At 41.9% G+C, this 23,300-nt stretch overlaps 2 protein-coding genes across 6 annotated transcripts in view; one reads left to right on the top strand and one right to left on the bottom strand.

The window, feature by feature from the left end:
* The window catches only part of FAM114A1 (family with sequence similarity 114 member A1), a 64,952-nt gene extending 48,556 nt beyond the window's left edge, over positions 1 to 16,396 (bottom strand). For 2 of the 5 annotated variants that reach the window (XM_024731646.1, XM_024731647.1), the window contains exons 1-2: positions 15,796 to 16,396; positions 7,698 to 8,053 (exon numbers count right to left, since the gene is read on the bottom strand). In XM_024731646.1, the coding sequence (XP_024587414.1) occupies positions 7,698 to 8,045 (348 nt within the window). In that variant the 5' untranslated portion in view covers positions 8,046 to 8,053; positions 15,796 to 16,396. The remainder of the gene's footprint in view (positions 1 to 7,697; positions 8,054 to 15,795) is intronic. The other 3 variants (XM_024731644.1, XM_024731643.1, XM_024731645.1) reach the window with 2 other exon arrangements.
* Positions 16,397 to 16,494: 98 nt separating this feature from the next.
* Positions 16,495 to 23,300, top strand: part of TLR1 (toll like receptor 1) — a 43,449-nt gene continuing 36,643 nt past the window's right edge. The window contains exon 1 of the mRNA XM_024731698.1: positions 16,495 to 16,690. The gene's annotated coding sequence lies outside the window, so the exon portion shown is untranslated. The remainder of the gene's footprint in view (positions 16,691 to 23,300) is intronic.

The following is a 23,300-nucleotide window of genomic DNA, read 5'->3' on the forward strand; positions in this document are numbered from 1 at the left end:
GCAAGTGGAAATTAATGTTAAATGGGTCTAGAACTTTTTGCAGTGTGACTACTTCAACTGCTTTATTAATAAAGCTCCTTTGACATTGAGCTGTGACCTCCTGATCAGCTAAAAAGAATATTTGTTATCAATGGCAAATACTCAAATAACTAAATGTGCACATTTAATATAAAACCACAAAAACTAAATGTTTGACATGAATTATAAATATATCTCATCTTGAGTATTGTTTCCACTTTAAATAGCTTTAATGTCACATGCTTATGAGACTATAAATTAGGCAGCATGGATCTACTCAGATCTCCCATTTTCATATATGGATATTTTAAAGCTTTTTTCTCACCCTCACCCATGTAACCCCCACCTCCTTTACCAGAGAACTTCACATCCTAATTTACAGAGAAAACAGAAGCCATCAGATAAGAACTCTCTCAACTTCCTGTCCCTTCCTCATAAACTCACAGAAGAGTGACCGCATATTGTAACAGCAAATCAGACTTGGTTTGATCAAGAGGGATCTCCAAAACTCAACTGGAGATCATTTAAACATCTATAACTGTTGTGTGGTCCTAAGAACATGAAAGAGTGCAAGATTCTATCAAGTTCGAAGTTCTTTAAACATAAAAGACATTTATTTATTTTTAGGCTATCAAGTTCAAAGGTATCATTACATAGAAAAATATGTACAAATCTTAGAATTCCATCAAATTCAAAGGCCTTTAGCATTTAGATAGAAGATATATGTACCTCTCTTAAAGGATAAAGACCAACCTGGTTGTCCTATTTCCTTGAGTAGATCAAGAATCAGATACTGTGTATAACTTTGGTCTTGGGATGTGAACAGTAGGAGTTATGAGACCAAAGCCTTTTTAAGTTTTGTAATTTGTGACACAGCTGTTCTAAAAACGGCTCAGTGTGACATTTGGGAGGATGTAAATTACTCTGGAGGCCTGCAGCTCTGTCGAAATATTTGCTTGAAAATGGCCTCAGTTATTCCCAGGTAATCTTGTTCCTTGGTGAGTATGCATCACTCAACTCTAGGAAGATTTAACATCAAATATGGAAAGGTTTAAAGCATGAAATATGCTAGTAATCATTTTGTGCATATCTGGTCTTTTCTATACTACTGATGTTTAAGGAATTTGACTGATTAGAGTGACAATTTTTTGAAAATCAATTTAAAATGAATAATTGAATTATTAGACTTCTGATTTTTAAGTTGAAATCTTCCTAAGTTTATGCATAATGTTATGCCACCTAAGGGGTTGCTTAGTCTACTCTATAAATTTAAGATTTAAAACAATTTTTAAGTACTCAGCAAGATTTTGTTTAAGTAGATAAATGAGGTACTTAAAAAGTATATTAAGTTTATAGATGTAGTTTAAAAATATTTGACAGTGTTTAAGTTGGCAAAAAGGACCAAGCATTAATCAAAAGCCCCTTGAAAGTGACTGCTCAATTATGTTAGGCTTCTAAATAGAGTAAGATTTGTGAGATGAATGTAAATACTAGGGAGAATTGACATTGTGAATCTGTAACCTTAATATATTGAACACTAATTGTTTAAACCAAATTAAAAGTCTGAGTAGCTTTTTCTTATGGACAAAACACACACTGGCCTACATCAAAAACCTATCTCAATACAAATCTAACTTTACTGCACCCCCAGTCACAATTACTTCCTCCCCTTCTATCATAACGGAAATGATATCTTCCTCTTAGTTATCATTATCACCTCCATCTGAACTCCTCTGGGCCTGGGAAGGTTGGTTCTCCCTTTTTTCCTGGTTTTTCAACTTTTCTCCCTGGCTGCTTCCCACATTTAATGATGTGCACGATTCCTCCATCTTAAAAGCAGCAAATGAAAATCACGATGACAAAATGTTTCTTTCGAACTTCTCTGGCTTCTCTCTTCTTCAACTCTTAAAAAAGACGCCTGCCTTCTGTATCCACCCCCTCCACTCCTCTACCCACCATGGTGACTCTCCCATGGTCACTATTTCATGAAACCATTCTCACCAAGATCACAATGGCTTCCTCATTGTCAAAGCCATGGACTCATTTTAGTCATTTTATTTCTTGATCTCTCAGTAGCATCAGAAGCTTAAGCACTTTTCAATTCTTAAAAGACTCTATTCTCATGGCTTTCATGACCTATCTTTTGACTCTTGCTTTTTTTGTCCATCCCTTATTATGATGATTTCAGTTTACTTTAGAAAGTTTCCACATGCATATTGTGATATTATGGAAGCTCCTTAGATTAAGATACAACCCAACTGCTTCCAGCATTCCAATAAGATACACACAGTCCAGGTGGTCAGCTGGCATCCTAATCAGGAAAGCCATACCCCAAAGGCAGCTATAATGAACACTTCTATTATTTGCATCTGTGTTAACGTATGATGCTTTGCTAATTAGCATACTGAATTACAGAAATGGGCTTTAACTGGTAAACATGGTGGACTGTTGACTAGCATTTTAAATATCTGAAAGGGGTTCTCGATGGTGAAATTAAAGGTATTAAACACTTGTAGATGGTTAAATATATTTTAGAGCCTCTTCCTACCTTTACATGAATAGGGTGCAAGAAAGGGTTTTTCCCTGTACTAAATGATCTTCTATCCATCTCTGAACTCTGGAGAATTCTGGTTTCTTGATGCCAGGTATAAGGGAAGAAACCCCTGCCCCTAGAATTCTAGACATTTGTGTTGAATGCACCTTTCACGCAGGGTAGTGGTCAAAGCACCTAAAAGTCCAAAACAATGGCACATTCTCAAGCCTACATGAGTTCTCACAAGCTATCTATAACTTTCTTGTTAATTAATGTTTAATTTTAAAATGTCAGTGTAGTATAATGTGATTTGAGATTTGATTTCATTTATAGAATGAACTTTGCTGGCAATCACAACTTATCGAAGAGCGGTCCATGACCAAAGTGGCTTAGAGACAGGAGACTTCAGGGCCAGGTCCTTGGCCTCTGTTCTTTATTTATATATAACACCTGGGCAATCTTACCCACTCCCATTACTTAAATAACATCCAGTTGCTGCTGGCCTCCAAATCTCTCTCTATCCTCTGGGCTCCAGACCACTATAACCAACTGCCCACAAAATATCTTCACTTGGATGTCTCATCTCATGTTCAATATGGAATTCATCATCTTCTCAATTTTACACGATTCCCGTATTAGTGGTTCCCAAACACGGGTCCACAGACTGACTGCAAGAGTATTATCTGGGGGAACTTATTAAAAATACAGAGTCTTGGCTTCTACTGTGATCTTTTGAATAAGAATCTCTCGGGCTTCCCTGGTGGCGCAGTGGTTGAGAGTCCGCCTGCCGATGCAGGGGACACGGGTTCGTGCCCCGGTCCGGGAGGATCCCGCATGTCGCGGAGCGGCTGGGCCCATGGGCCGTGGCCGCCGAGCCTGTGTGGCCGGAGCCTGTGCTCCGCAATGGGAGAGGCCACAACGGTGAGAGGCCTGTGTACCGCAAAAACAAAAAACAAAACAAAATTCTCTCAGCAGGCTTCCCTGGTGGCACAGTGGTTAAGAATCCGCCTGCCAATGCAGGGGACACGGGTTCCTGCCCTGGTCCGGGAAGATCCCACATGCCGTGGAGCAACTAAGCCCGTGCACCACAGCTACTAAGCCTGCGCTCTAGAGCCCGTGCTCTGCAACAAGAGAAGCCACTGCAATGAGAAGCCCACACACCGCAATGAAGAGTAGCCCCCGCTCACCGCAACTAGAGAAAGCCCGTGCGCAGCAACGAAGACACAACACTGCCAAAAATAAATAAATAAAGTAAATACATTTTTAAAAAAGAATCTCTCAGGGTTTCTACCCTGAGAATCTGAATTTCTAACAAGCTTCCCAGGTAATTCTAATATACCACCAGATTTAGGACGCACTGCCCAATATAGCCATAAGGCAACAGCATCCACCTGATTGCCCAAGTCAAAAATCAGGTGCCATGATGGAGAGAGGCTTAAAAGGAGAAATACTCCAACAGAATTGGAGCAAACTCTACTCACTCATTTAAGAAGCAAAAATCTATCATCAGCATGTCTTGGCCTATGTTCTCTCATCTTTGTCTCTGTTGATAGCAATTTTATTGCTCTTAAACACCCTGCTTTTCCTTTTCCAGGGACAGAACTATTGGGTGGTAGTCTATGTTTTCCTTTGAGAGTACTTTTAGTTGTAACATTGCGTTCTTTACCTTCTTCATAATTGGTCTTATGCACTGGTGTAGGACAGTAGGGATGAAATTTTTTTTACTCTGGGAAATATTTCTTGGTGCTAAGAATTTAGAGAAATTTTATCTAGATTAGATCTTTTAGGGGCTGATAGACTAGTATATAATAAGGTCCCACAAGATCTCTGGGAATAAATGTCGCTCCAGGCTAGCACTCAAGACAAACATGTCTGAATGGAGGCTGAGGACTGCACTGACTCCTTAAGATTGATTTGAGTGCTCTATCTAAGGCTACCTTGTGCCTGTCCTATCTAGTACTATAAGACATGCTATAGTTGCTTTTATGCAACACTGCCTTACCCATCTAGATGGTAGGCGTCCTGAAGATAGTTGTACTACTCAGATTCTGGGGCATAACTCATGTATCCTGAGGCCGGCTGAGGCCTTAAAGGATCTAGTACAACCTTCAAAGTTCAAGTGAGGCTGGGGACCATCTCTTATGGATGTTGTAGAGTGGAGTCCTGAAGGAAGCCTTAACTCAATGGCTTCTGAGTCTGTACATCAGAATGGATGAGAAAGGGGCCCTGAAGACAGAAATAGCTTCTCTGAGTGCATCAACTGTGAACGGTGTGATCCTTCAAGGTAGAGGTGCCAGCTGAGTAGCTGGCAGAACCGCTGGCCCCAGGCCCCCTCCTTGTCACACCGCCCTACCTGCCAAGTTATGGCCCCCATGCTGGCTCAGGCAAAGGTGAAGCTAATAATGTGGGTTTTAAGGGAACTCAGACCACTTGTAGAAAAATATATACATTTAAACCTATTATCACAAAATCTAGTGTGTCCCAGATTATATAAGTTTACTTCTTCAAAGACTATTCTGCCAGGTTTTTTTTTAAGCAGGCATTTTCCCTTAGAAACGTTTTTTAAAGGTGATAAGATTCTTTTAGGCTCAGATACACCTGGAATCAGATAGCTTTTGGAGCTTGACTACACCTATAGGACTTGACATCCCTCAGGGGATCTGTGTTCAAGATCCAAACAGCCAACTTGTAAATGAACTTTTCACTGAAGATTTTTTGTAGAATTCGTTATCTGCTGGATCAACAGAAAAATGGTTGTTTTCATCACTGCAAAAGGACTTCTTATAAGTGTCCAACAAACAGCAAATAAAACAGCAAACGAACAATGCTTGAAGACGAAGCGCAAAACTGAATTCTTCTATATTAACCTAAGATACAAGGATAGGCTGCCACGAGAGATAGCAGAACCCCCTTTTCTGGTAATTATTTAAAGGAGACTATATTTGTACCTATTTAGAAGGGTTTAAATGGAACCTGGGTGAAAGAGATATATCCCTTCCCTTCAAGGCCCTTCCAGCCACCCATATCAGCTTTCTGCCTTCTTAGAACCAATATACTCACAAGAATTCCTCCTACACCCCATTTCTATCTGAGCTCCTGATGCAATGCCACGCACATACATGCAGAGCCATGGCCCCAACTCTGTGGCCAATATTTGTATTTCCATCCAGGTACTTTTGTGATGCTTCATTATGAGGAAATGCTCACCTTTTCAAAGTCCTTGAAAGCTATCAGTGGTGCTGGGAGAGGAGGGGAGTATCTGTCTGCCAGTTGGCTCTCTCCCTGTAGCACTAAGGAGGTTTATAAAGTGCTTGCAAGAGCAGGATTCATTCGATTTGCTCAAAATTTAGGAAGATGGATGTGTAGGAGCATACTGACTTTTTTTATGCTATCTTTATTAGCAATCTTGTTATAACTTTTAGAAGTCTGAAATTGGAATGTATAATCTAGCCTTCATGAGCTCACGTATTTTGAATCAGTGGAGCTTTTGTAGTTTCTTTAAGTCGTCTTCAGTCAGAATGGTGTGGCTAAGACACAGTTTCTTAATATGTATCAATAGTAGCACTTACAATAACAATTGGGAACCAATGGCCCCCCAATAGAAAGACAGCATGGAGGGAACCCAGGTTCCAGAGTCAGGCATATAGGTAAATACAAGAATAGGGTATATCCTATTGGTTCTGTTTCTCTGGAGAATTCAGGCTAATATACATCCTGGCATCATTATTTCTTAAAGCTCTCTCAGTGGTTGAAATGTTCAGCTAGGGTCGAGACCCTCTGGTCTAGGAGTTCCCTCAGGGGGGTCCATGGATGGCTTTAAAGGGTCTGTGATATCATGGAACTTGTAAATAAAATTTTACACGTATGTTTACATATCTGATACAAACTCCCATCTGGTCCTCAAATGCCTTCCATGACGTTCCTGCAGAATGATTGTTTGCTTTTGTTTAAACATCTCCAGTGATGGGAACCCCGCCTCTTCCCTGAGGAAGCTCATCTCATCTTAGAATAATTCTAAGAGCCGCTTTGAGGAAACTGTGGCTAAGAAGCTTGATTCTGAATAAAAGAATCACAAAACATTACTTGGAAGGATACCTCGTGGTCTTCGTGTGCAAAGTCCTCATTTTACAGAGGAAAAACTGAAGCACAGAGAAATTAGGTGTCCTGCTCAAACTAACAAAGTTAACGATAGACGGAGGATGGAAACCCAGGCCCCCCGACCCCCTGCTTCGTTCCCGTCCCTCACTGCTTGCAGCAGAGTCGCCTCAAGGCGGTGATCTGTGTGGTACACACCAGGAGAGCAGGACTGGGCCTGGCAGAGGGAAGACTCTCATTTCCCCTATACCATAGCATCCTTCTAGAAGGGAGGATTGGAGGACAGGGCCTCCCCACCCTTTCCAGTCCCCACATGGATGGAGGGGAAGGTGTCAGGAAAACCCAGCTTGATGGTCATACTGATGTGGAACCAGGTACCACCTGGGAGACACTGGCCTGGCTTATCTCCCAGAGAGACAGGTGCAGGCACTGAAGGGAAGCATGAATGTGCTCTGCCTCTGGTCCCCTGGACAGCGGTATGTGATAATAAATGAGTGATCTGAATGTTTAAGATCTTCACGGTAGATTTGTAAACATGTATTAAAATTTGAGTGATGTTAAAGAAACATTGACTTGTTTAGGGTAGAATCAGGTTCATTAATAATTTGGACTCATTATGTTCAATATTACAATATCTTCCATTTACTACTGAGTAGCTTAATCTTACTGGGTTGCTCAATATCTCTGAGGCTGGTTGCCTCGTCTATAACTTGAGGTCAATAATATCCAGCTTAGAACCTCAAAGAACTGTTGTATAGAGTGAATTACATAACATATAGAGTAGCTAGCAGAGTGCCTGGCACACAGGATGTGCCCAATAATTGGTGATTGTTATTATTAATAATAAAACAATTATCAAAATGCAAATATTATAATGACCAATTACTCTCATATATGCCTTTTCTCACCACACAACATCTTTGACGACAGAGGTAATGTCACAGTATATACTGAACTCTTAATCCCTACCCACAGAGCCTGGCACAAATCTATGGCCATGGTAGTATCAGTAAGAACTTAGGTTGAACTGAGTCAAGTGAACCACTCCTACCGGATTACTCTGCTCTTTCAGGGGTATTTCAGATCCAAGTTCTGCCTCGAGGCTGACGGAGTCAATGCATTCAACAAGGGTATCCTCAGTCACTTCTCCATTGCGGGGGTGCTCCACGGGACCGGGGTCTTTGGGCTGCTCAGTGAGTCCAGTGTCAGCAGTCTCTGCACCCTGAACAGCCGCATTTTCATGTACGTCTCCTCTGGGGTCAGCTGGCGTTAGCTCATTTGAAATCGTAGCTGAATCACAGTGCGCTTCTGCATCTTTGGGTAAGGTATCACTATTGGGCATGTTGGTGATTTCTGCTTTGTCTCCAGTGGCTAAGGTATCGTCGCCATCATCAGACATTTTAATATCTGTCAACATGATTACAAACAAACACCTTATGCTTTAATCCGAATTGTTAAACGTTAATTCAAAGCCCTGAATAGTTAAGTTAAATCTGGTGGGGGTAACCTTTCTTCTACCAAGAAGAAAGTTTATGTAACCTTGGGGTAGGCTGAATAATGGCCCCCCAAAATATCCATGTCATAATCCTTGGGAGCTGTGAATGTTACCTTATATGGCCAAAAGGACTTTGAAGATATGATTAAATGAAGAAGCTTGGATTATCTGGGTGAGCCCTAAATGAAATCACAAGTGTCCTTATCAGAGAGAGGCAGAGGGAGATTTGACTACAAAGAGGAAATGGTGATGTGATGACAGAAGCAGAGATTGGAGTGATGCATTCTGAAGATGAAGGAAGGGGCCACAAGCCAAGGTACACTGGTGGCCACTAGAAGCTGAAAAAGTCAAGGAAACCATTCTCCCCTCAGAGACTCCAGAACTATAAGAGAATACATGTGTATTATAAACCACTATGATGGTTGTACTTTGTTACAACAGCAATAAAAAACTAATACAAGCCAACCGTGCTCTCTTTAAACTTTCACGGATCTCTTACTTGGCATGAAGAAATAAATATGCATATGGGAACTAAGAGTATTATCTGAATCTGTGAAAGTACTTATTTAATATGACCTTATTAATTATATTTTTAGCCATAATGAGAATAAGCATGGAAAATACCTGAGAGCTTATAAAAAATATTTGACATTTGGCTTTGCAATGTGGTCTGAAATTCAAATTGAGAGAGACATACATACACACAAGTGTGCCTTGTTGGGTACCAGCCCATGAAGGCCTGGGCTATATTTGGACAATAGTTTAGATGGAAAAACACAAGGATGAAACAGAAAAAAAAGAAGCCAATATTAAGCCAAATAAGGAATGTAGCCATTACAAAATAACCTACGAAGCAGAAAACTCTTTATGAAGCTTGCAAGTTATTGCTATCATATTGAACAGTGCAGTTCAACAGTGATGATGAAAATGTTCTGTATCTGCACTGGCCAATATGGTAGCTAACAGTCATCTGTGGCTATTGAGCACTTAAAATGTGGCTAGTGCAACTGAGGAACTAAGTTTTAATTTTAGGGAATTCCCTGGTGGTCCAGTGGTTAGGACTTGGCGCTTTCAGGGCTGTGGGCCTGGGTTCGATCCCTGGTTGGGGAACTAAGATCCCACAAGCTATGCGGTGCAGCCAAAAAAAAAAAATTAATCTTAAACAATGTAAACTTAAATTTACACAGGTATGTGTGGCTAGTGGCTATCTTACTGAATAACACATATCTAGAAGGCTTATTCAAGATGATAATTTTCTTAGTCTAAAATAAAGACACAGTGTTCTCACTGTACAGGAAGCCAAGTCTCAGGAAAATCACTGGGTATTTTTGTTGACCTCAGTGTTTACCAGTTGGTCAAATCTCTGGTCACTGTTAAAACCACAGTATATGGGAAGCCATTTAACATATTGACCACATGATGGCACAGACTTAGAACTCACATGCCTATGCCAACCCTCTTGTCCCCTCAAATAGCCATTCCCTAAAGTTGTCTAGCTATTTTCTTTTCTCTTGCTACATTCTCTCCCTTGGTGAATCACATTCCTTTCTCACAGTTTTACACACTTCTACGTTGTGACTCTCAAATATCTACCTCCATTCTATAGAGACAGAAAGTAAATTAGTGGCTTCTAGGGGCTGAAGGGAGGGGAAATGAGTAATGGCTGCTAATGGGTATAGATTTCTTTTGTGGGTGATGAAAATGTCCTAAAACTCGATAGTGGTAATGGCTGTACAATTCTGTGAACATGTTAAAAACCATTGAACTGCACATTTAAAAAGAGTGAATTTTTAGTATGTGAACTTTGTTATGGATGAATTATATCTCAATACACTGCCATAGAAAAAATTCTACCATTGGATAAGCAGTTCTAATCGTCAGCTGAACATCTCTTTCTATCCCAAAGGAAACCTGTTGTCTTGCCATTAATTCTAGACCTTCACTTTGACCTTTGTGTTTCTTTTAATGGCACCTAGATTCCTCCAATAACCCAGGCTTAAAATCTCAGAGCTGTCATTGACCAAACCTTCACTTTCTCAAGAATATATAATATCAATAGCTATCACTTACTGAGTGCCTATTAAATCCAAGCTCTTTAAATGTGCTATCTCCTGTGAGTTAGATACGACGAGCTTCATTTTACAGATGAGGCAACTGATGCTCAGAGGTCACACTTTAAGGAACAGTGGCAGATTTGAGGTCTGAACCCACGTCTGACTTTGAGATTGAGCCACGTCGGAGCCCTATCTGCAATGCCACTTGCCTCTTCTCTTACATTCAACCAGTGCTCAAATCCTAGAGGCTCTTTATTCAGAATCCATATCCTTTCTTTTACTTCTATTTTCCCTGCCATCACCTTCAATCAGGTCCTCGATTTGATTCATGTTGATGATTTCAATATTGGGTTCACCTCTCCACTGTTCTCCCTTTCACTTCCCCATCCTTCCCCACCCTTTACCTCACAGCTTTAATTACATCACCTCCTGCTCAGACATCCTCAGGGGCTTCCCACTTCCTATTGAGATGAAGCTACATCCTTCAGCTGCCATCCAAGGACCTCTGTGCTCTGATCCCACTAGTTTTACCTCCCACGATGCCCTTCCAAATCCTTAAGTGAGACAACATAAGTAGGTGAAAAATGCCTGACATTCACAAAAGAACCTCAGGTGGCTGTTGGTTCAGTATGTTGTTTTAACATATTTAAGGCCCATTTAAAATAACCGCCTCCTCTATTTTTGTTCTTCCCAACTGAATATAATTTTTCTTCCTCCGAACTTGCCAGAGTGCTTTGCATCTGTCTCACGTTGGAGGGTTACAATCGTCTTTGATCAGTCGTTTGAGTGTTTTCCTACTATACTGTAAATTCTATGAAGACAAGGATCTTCCTTGTTTTGTCTTCATATTTTATATAGCACTTAACATGGTTTCTTGAACATAGTGGGAAGCTCAACAAATATGTGTGTTGAGTTATATTAATATTTTTGTGGAGATTTAAAATTAAAGTGTAATTTGGAATGAAAGCAAGCAGAAAATGTCTTTACCCCATTCACTACTCAGGAGTTATCTTACAGCAAGGGGTTCCAAATGACCCATATTGTCTTTCCTTTGTTCCTTCACCTCCCAGGTAACTGAGTTAGAATGTCTCTTCTTAAACAAAAATACTTGAATTCTCTGATAACATACCTGTAAACAAGTCTACAGATGGGAAAGGCAAATAATGCATATTTCCTTTTAGGTGGGATATTAAATTTCAGATATTCAAGGTTGGATATGGTCTGTCAATGAGTATGGTCAATGCCTAGATGAAATAGTAAAGAGTGAAAAAGGCCACTGTACAGAAAAGGAGTAGTTACTGTGGTTCATGGGAGGGGGATGAGATTGAGGGAGGGTACTTGAAAAGCTATCATCACATGGAAATTTATAAAATCTTTATGAAAACCTTGAGTCAGGACTGGCCTAGGAGAGGGGCTGCCAAACTACAGCCTGCTGGCTAAATTTGCCTTCCCTCTGTTTTGGTAAATAAAATTTTATTGGAACACAGACATGCTCATTTGTTTATGTACTGTCTATGGCTTCTCTAGTACACCAGCGGAGTTGAATAGCTGCAACAGAGACCATATGGCCCACAAAATTGCAAAGCCTAAAATATTTATTAGCTGGCCGTTTATAGAAAATGTTTGCTAACCCATGGTCTAGGACATTGCTTGACGGCCATGGCCTAGAGTTCTCTGTCCTAATTTGTCCTATCCCCGCCTGGGTCATAGGGGCACAACCATAAGGAGAATGGGTCCATATTGCACATCACTTATATTCCCATTTTTTTGTTCATCAACAGCTGGTCATAGGCACTGTCTGATATCTTAATTTCTTTGTAAGATAATTTGAAAATCCTTATTAATCTGGATTATTAAGAAGTTCCAAGCTATTTCACTTCTCTATAAGCAGGAACATGAGAATAAACCTGGTTATGATAAACATTCATGGGTGAATAAAAAGCATTATAAACACTTTGTTGTATCTGCTTCACCCTCAATTGTTGTGATACTGTTCCCAGTGCTAAAATATTTCAGCACATACCATGTGACATCTATGTGAGTTAGCTGTATTTTATGCCCTGAGGGTGGCTGGTTAACATTTGAAGTGCTCTATTCAGGAATATACTCTCCAGGGTCTTTACTTATTTAGCATTTCAGATTCTGTAACGAAGGGTTCACCTTTTGAGAGGGTTCAATTATCTCTCTCTCTGATGGCTATTTATCAGGGGGTACTACTTATCCTAAGGGGTATTAAAAGCATTTTTCACTGGTAAAATGGAAATAGTGCTTAAAGTGGATTGGCAAGAAATTATGCACAAGTGCCTTCAGCTCTTCCATTTCCAGGGCAAAAGATTATATTCAGTCCAGCAGCTATTGAACTTTGCAGTAGAGTTTTTCTAGTTCTTCTGCTAATTGCAGGAGAACATCAAAGCCTGATTAGAAGGTTAGCTGAGTCCTGCCACCAGAGCAGTCCTAAAAGCAAAGAGAGCTAGGACTTCATCAACCTACAAGAACAAGCTACATAACTGAGCCTGGTCGCTAATATACATGTGAGTGTGAGGCAGAACTCCATCTGAGAGGTGGATTCATAGTACAATCAGTCTTGGTAGGGATGTTGCACACAGGAGCCCTACAGTCCTCATCCATCTCTGATGGCCAAACTGCCCTAAGTCAGCTCACCTCAATTGTGGAAAAATTATCAAACAAAACCTCTCTTCCCTGCAGCTGCTCTGTATTCAAGCGTCAACATGAAGCCATTCCTTCAGAAACACGCCCAAAGTTCATCTATCAGGTGCTGAACCAATACTGTTAGGAAATATTTATGGACAACTTATAAATTTCAGAAAGACTATATTTTTACATCTGTTCAGATAATGAAAATGGTCACCATAATATTCAGCCCTACTTTAACTTCTAATTGTACATGAACTTCTGCCTGTTACAGGTCCACATTTTCCCTAAACCAAAACCAAAAAAGAATCCCCCCGCAAACCTTTTTTGTCCCGGTAGACCTTTGTCTACTCTGGATGTTATTATGACAGGAGACATGTAATCATTTTTAAGACGGTGCCCTTTTGTCTGAAGCCATTAGGAATTGTGTGTTCTAAAGACACAGCTGTTTCTATGCAGTGACTGTTGGTGTCCAGAAGGACCACAGCTGTGATACATGCTCTTTCCTGGGACAGCCCCCATCTCTGCCTGGATGCCCCAGAAGCAGTCAGACTTAAAATCTCTCCTGATTTATGGTTTGGAATGTTGATCGCTGCAGCCATGTCCTGTGGCTTTGATGCTAGGGAGCCTCAACCCACAGAAACAAGGAGGCTTCTTCAGTAAATTCCAAGGAGAGGAAGAGTGGCATATAAAGAAGCCTTTATGGGCTGGAATAAGTTAGTTTTTCATGAGTAAATTCATTCATCACCTAAAATGCTCCCAGAACTATGCTAGGTATTGGAGCAGTAACATCATAGCTCCAAAAATAAGTTTAAAACGGAAGACACGGTTACTATCCTTCAGAAAACAATCTGTTTTCATTTTATTCCTGGTCAGTGAAGGCCCAGGAAACTATTGCATCTAACATGAAATGGTTAAGTGATGATGCAAAACAGCACATCAAAGCAGGGAAAGATGTGCTTGAACAAGACTGATCTCATACATGGGAGAACCTTGATAGCGGCTTTGATAGTTATTCAGGCATGATGGGATAAGAGTATGTGCAAATGCCCAAGAATGAATCTAGATATTCAGAACAGATGCTGTGTGGCTGGACCAAGAGCGATATGGAGGAATAGCGAGGGATGGGAGGGATGGATGCTGAGGCGCAAAGAGCCATGCTCTGGTCCCACCATCCCTCTGTGGGCGTACAACTCATTCTTGTTGTTGTTCCTCACTCCCTCCTACATAGAGTAAGGCTGGACAAAATGATCTGGATACATTGTTCCCCAACACCAGACTGCAGGACTGGAACCAGTCCATGATGACAGAGAAAAATGAGGACAAGATAGCGAGTTTTTCATCAATCTAAATTTATTAAATGTAAAGCACTGCCTTCATCTTGCAAGTTTAGCCTTCGTGCTTTTCCTGGTATTAAAATGTCTTTCATTTTACGAAATAGTGGTGTAGTGCATGGATTTTTTTTTAATGATTTCACTTGGCAAAATAAGAATTTGGTAATACCATACCCTGTGTGAAATCACTGCTCCCAATTTCAAAAAGTGCCAGTAAGTGAAAGACCAGGAACAAAAACTGTGGATGACAGGCTCTTAACCAGGTTGCAAGAGTTTCTACTGTGCTTGACAGGTACACGTGCCCAGAGCCCAGTCTCTTTTTCCTCCCGTCCGGCCTCCATGTGTCTGCCAGGTAATTTTATGAAACACGGAGAGGACCTACCTGCTCCCCTGTTTAAAAACCATTAGGTTTAAACACCTTTGCATGGCATCCGTGGCCCCGCACAATCCAGCTCCAATCTCTCTATCCGCTTCTGTAACTCTCAACACACCCGACACTCTTCCCTCACCAGATGCTCCATCACTGCCGGCACAGCTCATAAACATCCCCACCTCTGCTTATGCTGGTTTCTCTGCCCAGGATGCCCTGTCTCCAACTGCCTGGCAAGTTCCTATTTGTTTCTCAATGTGTAATGTCACTGTTTACTTTGAAATTTTCCTGAATTTGTCCCACTCCTTCCAAAAAATGAATTACTCTCTCTTCCATGTTTTTCGTGACACCTTGCATGGACTTCTATGGCATTTATAAGGAATATTTATTTCTCTGTCATTCTCTCCTCCAGAACTGTGACCAACAAGCACATAGCTTGGCTTTGGACCCTCTAATGTTTACTGAACTGAAATATATTGTTTGATATTGATTAAAAAGAAACAACGTTCCATATAAGCCTGGTCTTATTATTATTTTTTTCAAACTGAATCCTGCTTTAATTGAAGCTTGTGGAGTATAAAGTCCTACAGAAACATTACAGAGAATCTTCTGGAAAACAGGAGTGACGACAACCCGTGTGGAGAGGCAGATGAGAGTAATTCATAGCTCACCAAGGCCTCCCTGTATCGAGATCCCAGAGTACCCAGAAGATCTCTTCACCATCTCAGTCCTGTAAGCCTGGTCTTATAAATAAATGGCTGCTTATATGGTCTGAATCCCTGAGATTCAGCAAGGTCCCTTCCTACCCTCAAATTCCTTCTGCACTGGCTCCGTGGAGCCTCAAATTCCACCCTGAAAGTTTCCTTCTTTTGCTTAAAGCTTATGATGTAAGGAGTTTATCAGTCTTTCCTGAGCTCAGGTTTTGATGGAGAAAGGAAGGAGAGAGCAGGGAATGGATATGGGTGAGGTAGGAAAGGAGCACTAGGCGGAAAAGAAGGCAGAGAGAGGCCTCTGAGGAGTAAGCCTGCCTCATTCTCAGTTTCCTCAGGTTAGCTGAGGTCTTCTGGAGTTCAAGAGACATTGATTTTAAAAAGCTACCTGCCTGACTCTCTCCGTATTTAGGATGGGAATTGATAGGATCGGTAGGACAGAGATCACTCTTAAGATGATACAGAGAGATCTCCTACTCTAGGAAAGGGCAGTGAAGTTTAAGCGCCTGATCTGAGATAGCTGGAAATACTCACCAGATTCCAGGGAAGAAGATGAGCCAACTGGGTGGGCAGGTGGGGGGGCTGGGGAGCTGGCGTAGGGAGTAGGACTCAACCTGGGAGCTGTGAATGGAGGTGCTGCTGGCTTAGGGTGCTGGCTGGGGTGGAAGAGCCAGCACGGCCGGCGTCTGCAGGGGGAGAGATGATGAGCTTGGGTGGGAGGTCAAGGCCTGAGCTCAGTTTTCCGAGGCCAAGGGCAGCGAACCCCGGGATGGGACTTGCTTCCTCTGTGTCCCCCGCTGCGGAGACCCCGCAGCCTACCTCTCAGTCGAACCTAGGACCTTGGGAAACTTTTTCCGACTTGCATGGTGCTGGACCGGATACTTCGGGAGCACAAGACAGGCTCCGCAGAGGTTCTCGCCGGCCGAGGGGGCAGAGCCGGAGTGCGGGCGTGTGGGTGTGTGCATGAGCGTGGACCCGGAGCGACACACACTCACACACACACACTCACACGCCCGCACCCACGCAGGGCCCTCGGCCGCAACGCTCGCGCCGCCCGGGACCCTCACCCAAGGCCGGTCCTCCGTGTCCTGCGCCCTGTGCCAAGCCCCTGCCGACTCCGGGAACAGGACGAGCAGCGACGGCAGGGTCTCCCCACCACCCCGCGGCGGCTGTAGCCCCCCGTGACCCCGCCCCAGCCCAGAGCGCGGCGGAAGCTCCGGGCACCTCCTTCCTCAGGCTGCGGGGGTCGCGGGCGCGCTTCCGACCAAGCTTGGGGAACTTGGCTTTTCTGGCTTTGTGCCTCCGGGTGAACTGGAGGGGCGCCCACCCCCACCCAGGGCGGGACTCGGGGTTCTCCGGATCCCTTTCCTTCCTTTAAAAGCGCCCAGGAAACACCGCAGTTTCACCGAGAAGGGGCCGGTCAAGTTCAGTAAGAGTTTGCGATCCCCTGGTGGTGCTTTAAACAGCTTTGTCTTACCCTGTTTGTGGGAGTGTAGTTTGATTTAAAACCAACCAACCGAATAAAAATACTTTCTAGAAGGCCAGTTTAGAAATGCGGATCAAAATTCAAATGTATTAGCTTTGGCCCAGGAATTCCACATCTGCGAATTGTACTAAGTAAACAGTCAAATGTACAAATATGTATGTCCAAGGATGTTTATTGTGGTTGTTTATGCCGGGGAAAATAACGCGGAAATAATCTGTCCCCCAGTAAAAAGATTGGTGAAGTAAATTATGGTAACTTCAAACAATCGGATATGCTGTAGTCATTAATTATAACTGTACGTCCAATTTGTTGATATGGAAGGAAGGCGGGCCATAGCCGAATATTAAGTTGAGAGCAAGGGAAGCTTACAAATGTGTGTATATAGTATAAACCTATTCTTGTGAATATGTATGTGTATTGTAATTTTTTGTATAAAGTTTAGGGAAAATTTAATTTTAAAAACAGTGATTCTTTCTGAGTTCTGCCATTGTGTTAGCAAATTGTATTCCAGGTGTGACAGGTGTGTTTTGGTGTACCACAGACACAAACACCATTGCCTGTGACTTCTGTGCCTGCCTAGGGCATAGCAAATACCTTTGCCACACCTGCCCCTCCTTGCCCTGCTGAAAGGCAACAGCCCAATCAGGCATTCCTCCCTTTGTGTTTTTTTTTTTTTTGCTGTACGCGAGCCTCTCACTGTTGTGGCCTCTCCCATTGCGGAGCACAGGCGCCAGATGGGCAGGCTCAGCGGCCATGGCTCACGGGCCCAGCCGCTCTGCGGCATGTGGGATCTTCCCGGACCGGGGCATGAACCCGTGTCCCCTGCATCGGCAGGTGGACTCTCAACCACTGTGCCACCAGGGAAACCCCCTCCCCTTGTTTTTAAATTTAATTGAAATTTAAATTTTATATTGGAGTACAGTTGATTAACAATGTTGTGTTAGTTTCAGTTGTACATATACATGTATCTATTCTTTTTCAAATTCTTTTCCCATTTAGGTTATTACAGAATATTGAGCAGAGTTCCCTGTGCTATGCAGTAGGTCCTTGCTGGTTATCTATTTTAAATATAGCAGTGTGTACACGTCAATCCCAAACTCCTAATGTATCTCCCACCACTCTTCCCCCCTGGTAACCATAAGTTCGTTCTCTAAGTCTGTGAGTCTGTTTCTGTTTTGTAAATAACTTCACTTGTATCAATTTTTTTAAGATTCCATATATAAGCGATATCATATTTGTCTTTCTCTTACTTCATTTACTATGATAATCTCCAGGTCCATCCATGTTGCTGCAAATGGCATTATTTCATTCTTTTTAATGGCTGAGTAATATTCCATTGTATATATGTACCACATCTTCTTTATCCATTCATCTGTTGATGGACATTTGGGTTGTTTCCATGTCTTGGCTCTTGTAAATAATGTTGCTATGAACATTGGGGTGCATGTATTTTTTTTGAATTAGAGTTTTCTATGAATATATGCAAAAGAATGGGATTGCTGGATCATATGGTAACTCTATTTTTAGTTTTTTAAGGAACCTCCATACTGTTTTCCATAGTGGCTGCACCAATTTACATTCCCACTAACAGTGTAGAAGGGTTCCATTTTATCCACACCCTCTCCAGCATTTATTATCTTTAGATTTTTAACACCATTCTGACTGGTGTGAGGTGATATCTCATTGTAGCTTTGATTTGCATTTCTCTAATAATTAGTGATGTTGAGCATCTTTTCATGTGCCTCTTGGTCATCTGTATGTCTTCTTTGGAGAAATGTCTATTTAGGTCTTCTGCTAAGTTTTTGACTGGGTTGTTTGTTTTTTTGATATTGAGGCACATGAGCTGTTTGTAAATTTTGGAGGCCAGTCCCTTGTTGGTTGTATCATTTGCACATATTTTCTCCCATTCTGTGGGTTGTCTTTTCATTTTGTTTATGGTTTCCTTTGCTGTGCAAAAGCTTTTGAGTTTAACTAGTTCCCATTTGTTTGTTTTTGTTTTTATTTCCATTACTCTAGGAGATGGCTTGAAAAAGATATTGCTGCAATTTATGTCAAAGTGTTCTGCCTATGTTTTCCTCTAAGAGTTTTATAGTATCTGGCCTTACATTTAGGTTTTAATCCATTTTGAGCTTATTTTTGTGTATGGTGTTAAAGAATATTCTAATTTCTTTTTTTACTTTACATGTAGCTGTTCAGTTTTCCCAGCACCATTTACTGAAGAGACTGTCTTTCCTCCATTGTATAGTCTTACCTCCTTTGTTGTAGATTAATTGGCCATAGGTGAGTGGGTTTATTACTGGGCTTTCTATCCTGTTCCATTGATATATATTTCTGTTTTTGTGCCAGTACCATACTGTTTTGATGACTATAGCTTTGTAGTGTAGTCTGAAGTCAGGGAGCCTAATTCCTCCAGCTCCGTTTTTCTTTCTCAAAATTGCTTTGGCTATTCAGGGCCTTTTGTGTCTCCATACAAATTTAAAAAATTTTTTGTTCTAGATCTGTGAAAAATGCCATTGGTGATTTTATAGGGATAATATTGAATCTGTAGATTGCCTTGGATAGTATAGTCATTTTGACAATATTGATTCTTCCAATCAATGGTATATACAACATGGTATATCTTTCTATCTGTTTGTGTCATCTTCGATTTCTTTCATCAGTTTTATAGTTTTAGGAGTACAGGCCTTTTGTCTCCTTAGGTAGGTTTATCCAGTTTTCTTTCTCCTTTGACCCAAACTGTATCTTTACAATAAGAGACTATCAATCAAGCAACAGGTTTTGTTGCCAACTGCTAATTACGCCCTTTTACTCAAATGTTGCTGCTTCAAGCCCACCTGGTTTATTTCAAAACTTTAATTTTTGGCAATGTAAGCAATTTTTATTTAAAAAACTCAGGAGTAGTTAAAATCTATAGAAAACTAGAGAATAATATTGAGACAGGCTGGGACCTGGGACCTGGGACCCTTTCCTGCACTGCTTGCACCTGGACACATGTCTCCCCAAGCAACAGAATGCAAAGAAACTATGAGGGACTAAAGATAGCTGCATGCATGTGCAGTTGGGGCAAAATATGAACAATAAGATACAAAAAAGCCAAAACCCAACTGCCACTTTTGAAGTGCCGGGAGCAAAAGCAGGGTCCTGAGCATGATCCCTGCATGCAGCACCACCAAGGGGGTGGGCAAATGACCTAAGCCACCCTCCAGCCCAACCCACCAATCTGCCCTCACCCTCACCCCATTTAAGGGACCAGCTCACCCAATTTGGGGATCGAGCAAGGGCACCTGTTACTTGTTTTCAATCCCTCGTGCTGCAGCACGAGTCCCCATAAAGCCTTGCCTGAATTCCTCGTCTGGCCTCTTAGCAATTTCCATTGATTAAAGAGTCCAAGAACCCAGGTTGGGAACAATATGACAACTACTTATGTGTGTGAAGAAAAGTAGAGGATGGTATGACAATATGTAGATTTAACAAATTTTATTTTTTGCCACATTTATTTTAGAACCTTCTTTTAAAAAGAAGAAAGTTACAGATGTGTTTGAAACCCTGTTCCTCCTAGTCTCCACCTTCTCCGGAGGTAACGGTAATGAGTATCCTGAGGTGGTTGTGCATCCTTCCCACCCATAGTTCTATTACATTTGGCTGCACACATCCTCATTCATCAACACTATATGAAATTGTTTTTCAGTGTTTTAAAATGTTATAAATAACATCCTGTACACTTATTTACTCAACATTATATTTTTGAAAATCATTCATATTCATACATGTAGCTCCAGTACATGCATTTTTAAGTCTTCATGGGATTCCGTTGTATGAATGTGCCACAATATATCCATTCCCCACACAATGGACATTTAGTGTGTTTCACGTTTCACTATTACATGTTGTTACATGTGCTAAATGCCAATATAGTGCTATCTACTATATTGCATATAGAGCTGCAATGGTCAATTTTGTATATGTTTTCTTGTATCCCAGGCTAGAAATGGAATAGCCAGTTGACCATCACTAGATATTACGAAATTGTTCTACACTGTGGTCCCAACCATTCATTAAACAAAAATTTTTTTTTTTTCTTTGCTGTATGCGGGCCTCTCACTGTTGTGGCCTCTCCCCTTGCGGAGCACAGGCTCCGGATGCGCAGGCTCAGCGGCCATGGCTCATGGGCCCAGCCGCTCTGTGGCATGTGGGATCTTCCCGGACTGGGGCACGAACCCGTGTCCGCTGCATCGGCAGGCGGACTCTCAACCACTGCGCCACCAGGGAAGCCCGTAGACAAAATTTTTTTGAGAGTGCGCTACGTACCTAAAACTGATCTAGGTACTAGGGATGAAATAAGGAGCAGAGCAAAGTCCTGCCCTCCAAGAATTTATATTCTGTCGCAAGGCAGATAGACCCTAACTAGATAATGTGCAAGGTGGTGGAATAAAGCAGAATATAGTCTATAGGGTCTAGGGAATGATGGGCGGAAGCAGCTGTGGTCAGGGAAGGCCCTGCAGATAAAGCGGCACTTCAGTGTAGACTTTAAGGAAGTGAGGGAGTGAACAACGGTGATATGTGGGGAGAGTTTCAGGCAGGGGGAACGGCAGGAGCAGTGTGGGAGAATGCTTGATGTGCTCACTGCATGGTAAGATGGCCAGTGTGGCTGGAGCAGAGGGAGGATGGGGCAGAGTGGAAGGAAATGAGGCCACAGAGGCACTGAAGACTGAGAGATGGGGCAGACCAGGCAGTGCCTTGCAAACCATGGTAGGGATTTGGCTTATGCTTTGAGTGGCAAGGGAATCCTTACAGCTTTTGAGTAGGAGTGTGCCATGATTTTAATTGGGTTGGGATGGGGTTGGGGGGGATGGAGGGAAAGGTAGAGCCAGATAGACCATTTAGGGGTCCACTGCAGTTACCCACGTGAGGGAATTGATGGTTTGGCCACGTGGGAGTGGTAGAGGGCATGAGAGCAGTTTTGCTTGTGGATATATTTTAAAGAAAAACTCAGCAAAATTTGCTCATGGATTGGGTGTGGAGTTTGAGCAAAAAGAAAGAAGTCTCAAATTACTCCAAGGAATTTAGCCTGCAAGAATAGAAGTATCATTTACTGAGATGAGGAAGGATGCAAAAGGGACAGGTTTGGGGTTTGAGGTAGACGGTGGATGGACCTAGAGATTATCATACTAAGTGAAGTAAGTTAGAAAGAGAAGGACAGATACCATATGATATCACTTATATGTGGCATCTAAAATATGATACAAATGAACTTCTTTATGAAACAGAAACAGACTCACAGACATAGAAAACAAATTTATGTTACCAAAGGGGAAAGGGGGTGGGGGAGGGATAAATTAGGAGTTATATAAAATAGGTAAACAACAAGTCCTACTGTATAGCACAGGGAACTGTATTCAATATCCTGTGATAAACCATAATGGAAAAGAATGTGAAAAAGAATGTATATATATATATATAGAGAGAGAGAGAGAGAGAGGATTTGAGAAGATGGGAGGAGAATAATTGCAGTTAGTGAGTAAAACAACTTTTTCAAGGATTTTTAGTATAAAGAGGAGCAGAGAGGAAGAGGTTGTGGGTTCAGAGGAGGGTTTTGTTTTTTACTATGAGAGAAATTGTAGCATTATATGCTAATTGGAATCATACATTAGAGCAAAAAAAATGATGATGCAATGTAGAGAGGATAATTGTAAAGGGATTTCCTTGAGTAGATAAGCAGGAGTGAGGTTCAGTGCTTAATGGGGAGGAATTGGCTCGACACAGAGAGTTCATTCAGGAGAACAGAGGAAAGCACAGATAGAACAGGGACAAGTAGGCACTAGTAGAATTTTGGAGGGAAGATGTGGAAATGCTCTTCTGGCTGCATTTATTTTCTTCCTGAAAAATGAAGCATCAGCAGCTGAAAGTGAGGAAGGAAAGGAGGTGTTGGAAGCATAAGAGGAGGATGTGTAGGACAGTGAGAGTGAATGCGCTAAGGAAGGGGAGCAAAAAGGATAGTAGAATGGCTTCTCCCTCTTGAGGTTGGGACCCAGTCATGAATTTCAAGTGAGACAGTCAGCATGGGTGTGTATTTTCTCCAACTATGTTCAGCTGGTCAGGCTCAATATAGTCCAGTGGCGAGTTGGATTTAACCTGGGTTGAGGAGAGAGGAGTAAGGTAGCTGAGGGTGAATTCAGAGAGATGATTAAAAGGGTGGACCATGATCTTTCAGTCCAGTGCAGTGGGACTGGGGAATTGATGACATCTAAGAAAAAGAGTTAGAGGCGCTAGTTGAAAAGCGGGTTGCTGGCAAGAGAGGTTATGGAGAGAGCACAGCCATTGGTAATAATATGTAGGGTACAATAAGGGAATGCATGGCTGAGGTAGGTTTCAGGACAAGCTCATTAGAAGAGAGAATATCAAAGAACTAAGAAGCCAGGGGAATGAAAGAATCTACATAGCTACTGAAATCACTAGAATTATGACAGTGGTGGTGTTAGACAGTGAATGGTGCAAAACTACTCAGTGAATGAGGGAGTGATGGGCCTGTGGATGACTGCAACCAGGAGGGGTA

The sequence above is a fragment of the Neophocaena asiaeorientalis genome, unplaced genomic scaffold (genome assembly GCF_003031525.2).
Source record: "Neophocaena asiaeorientalis asiaeorientalis breed wild unplaced genomic scaffold, Neophocaena_asiaeorientalis_V1.1 scaffold39, whole genome shotgun sequence".
Taxonomy (NCBI): Eukaryota; Metazoa; Chordata; class Mammalia; order Artiodactyla; family Phocoenidae; genus Neophocaena; species Neophocaena asiaeorientalis.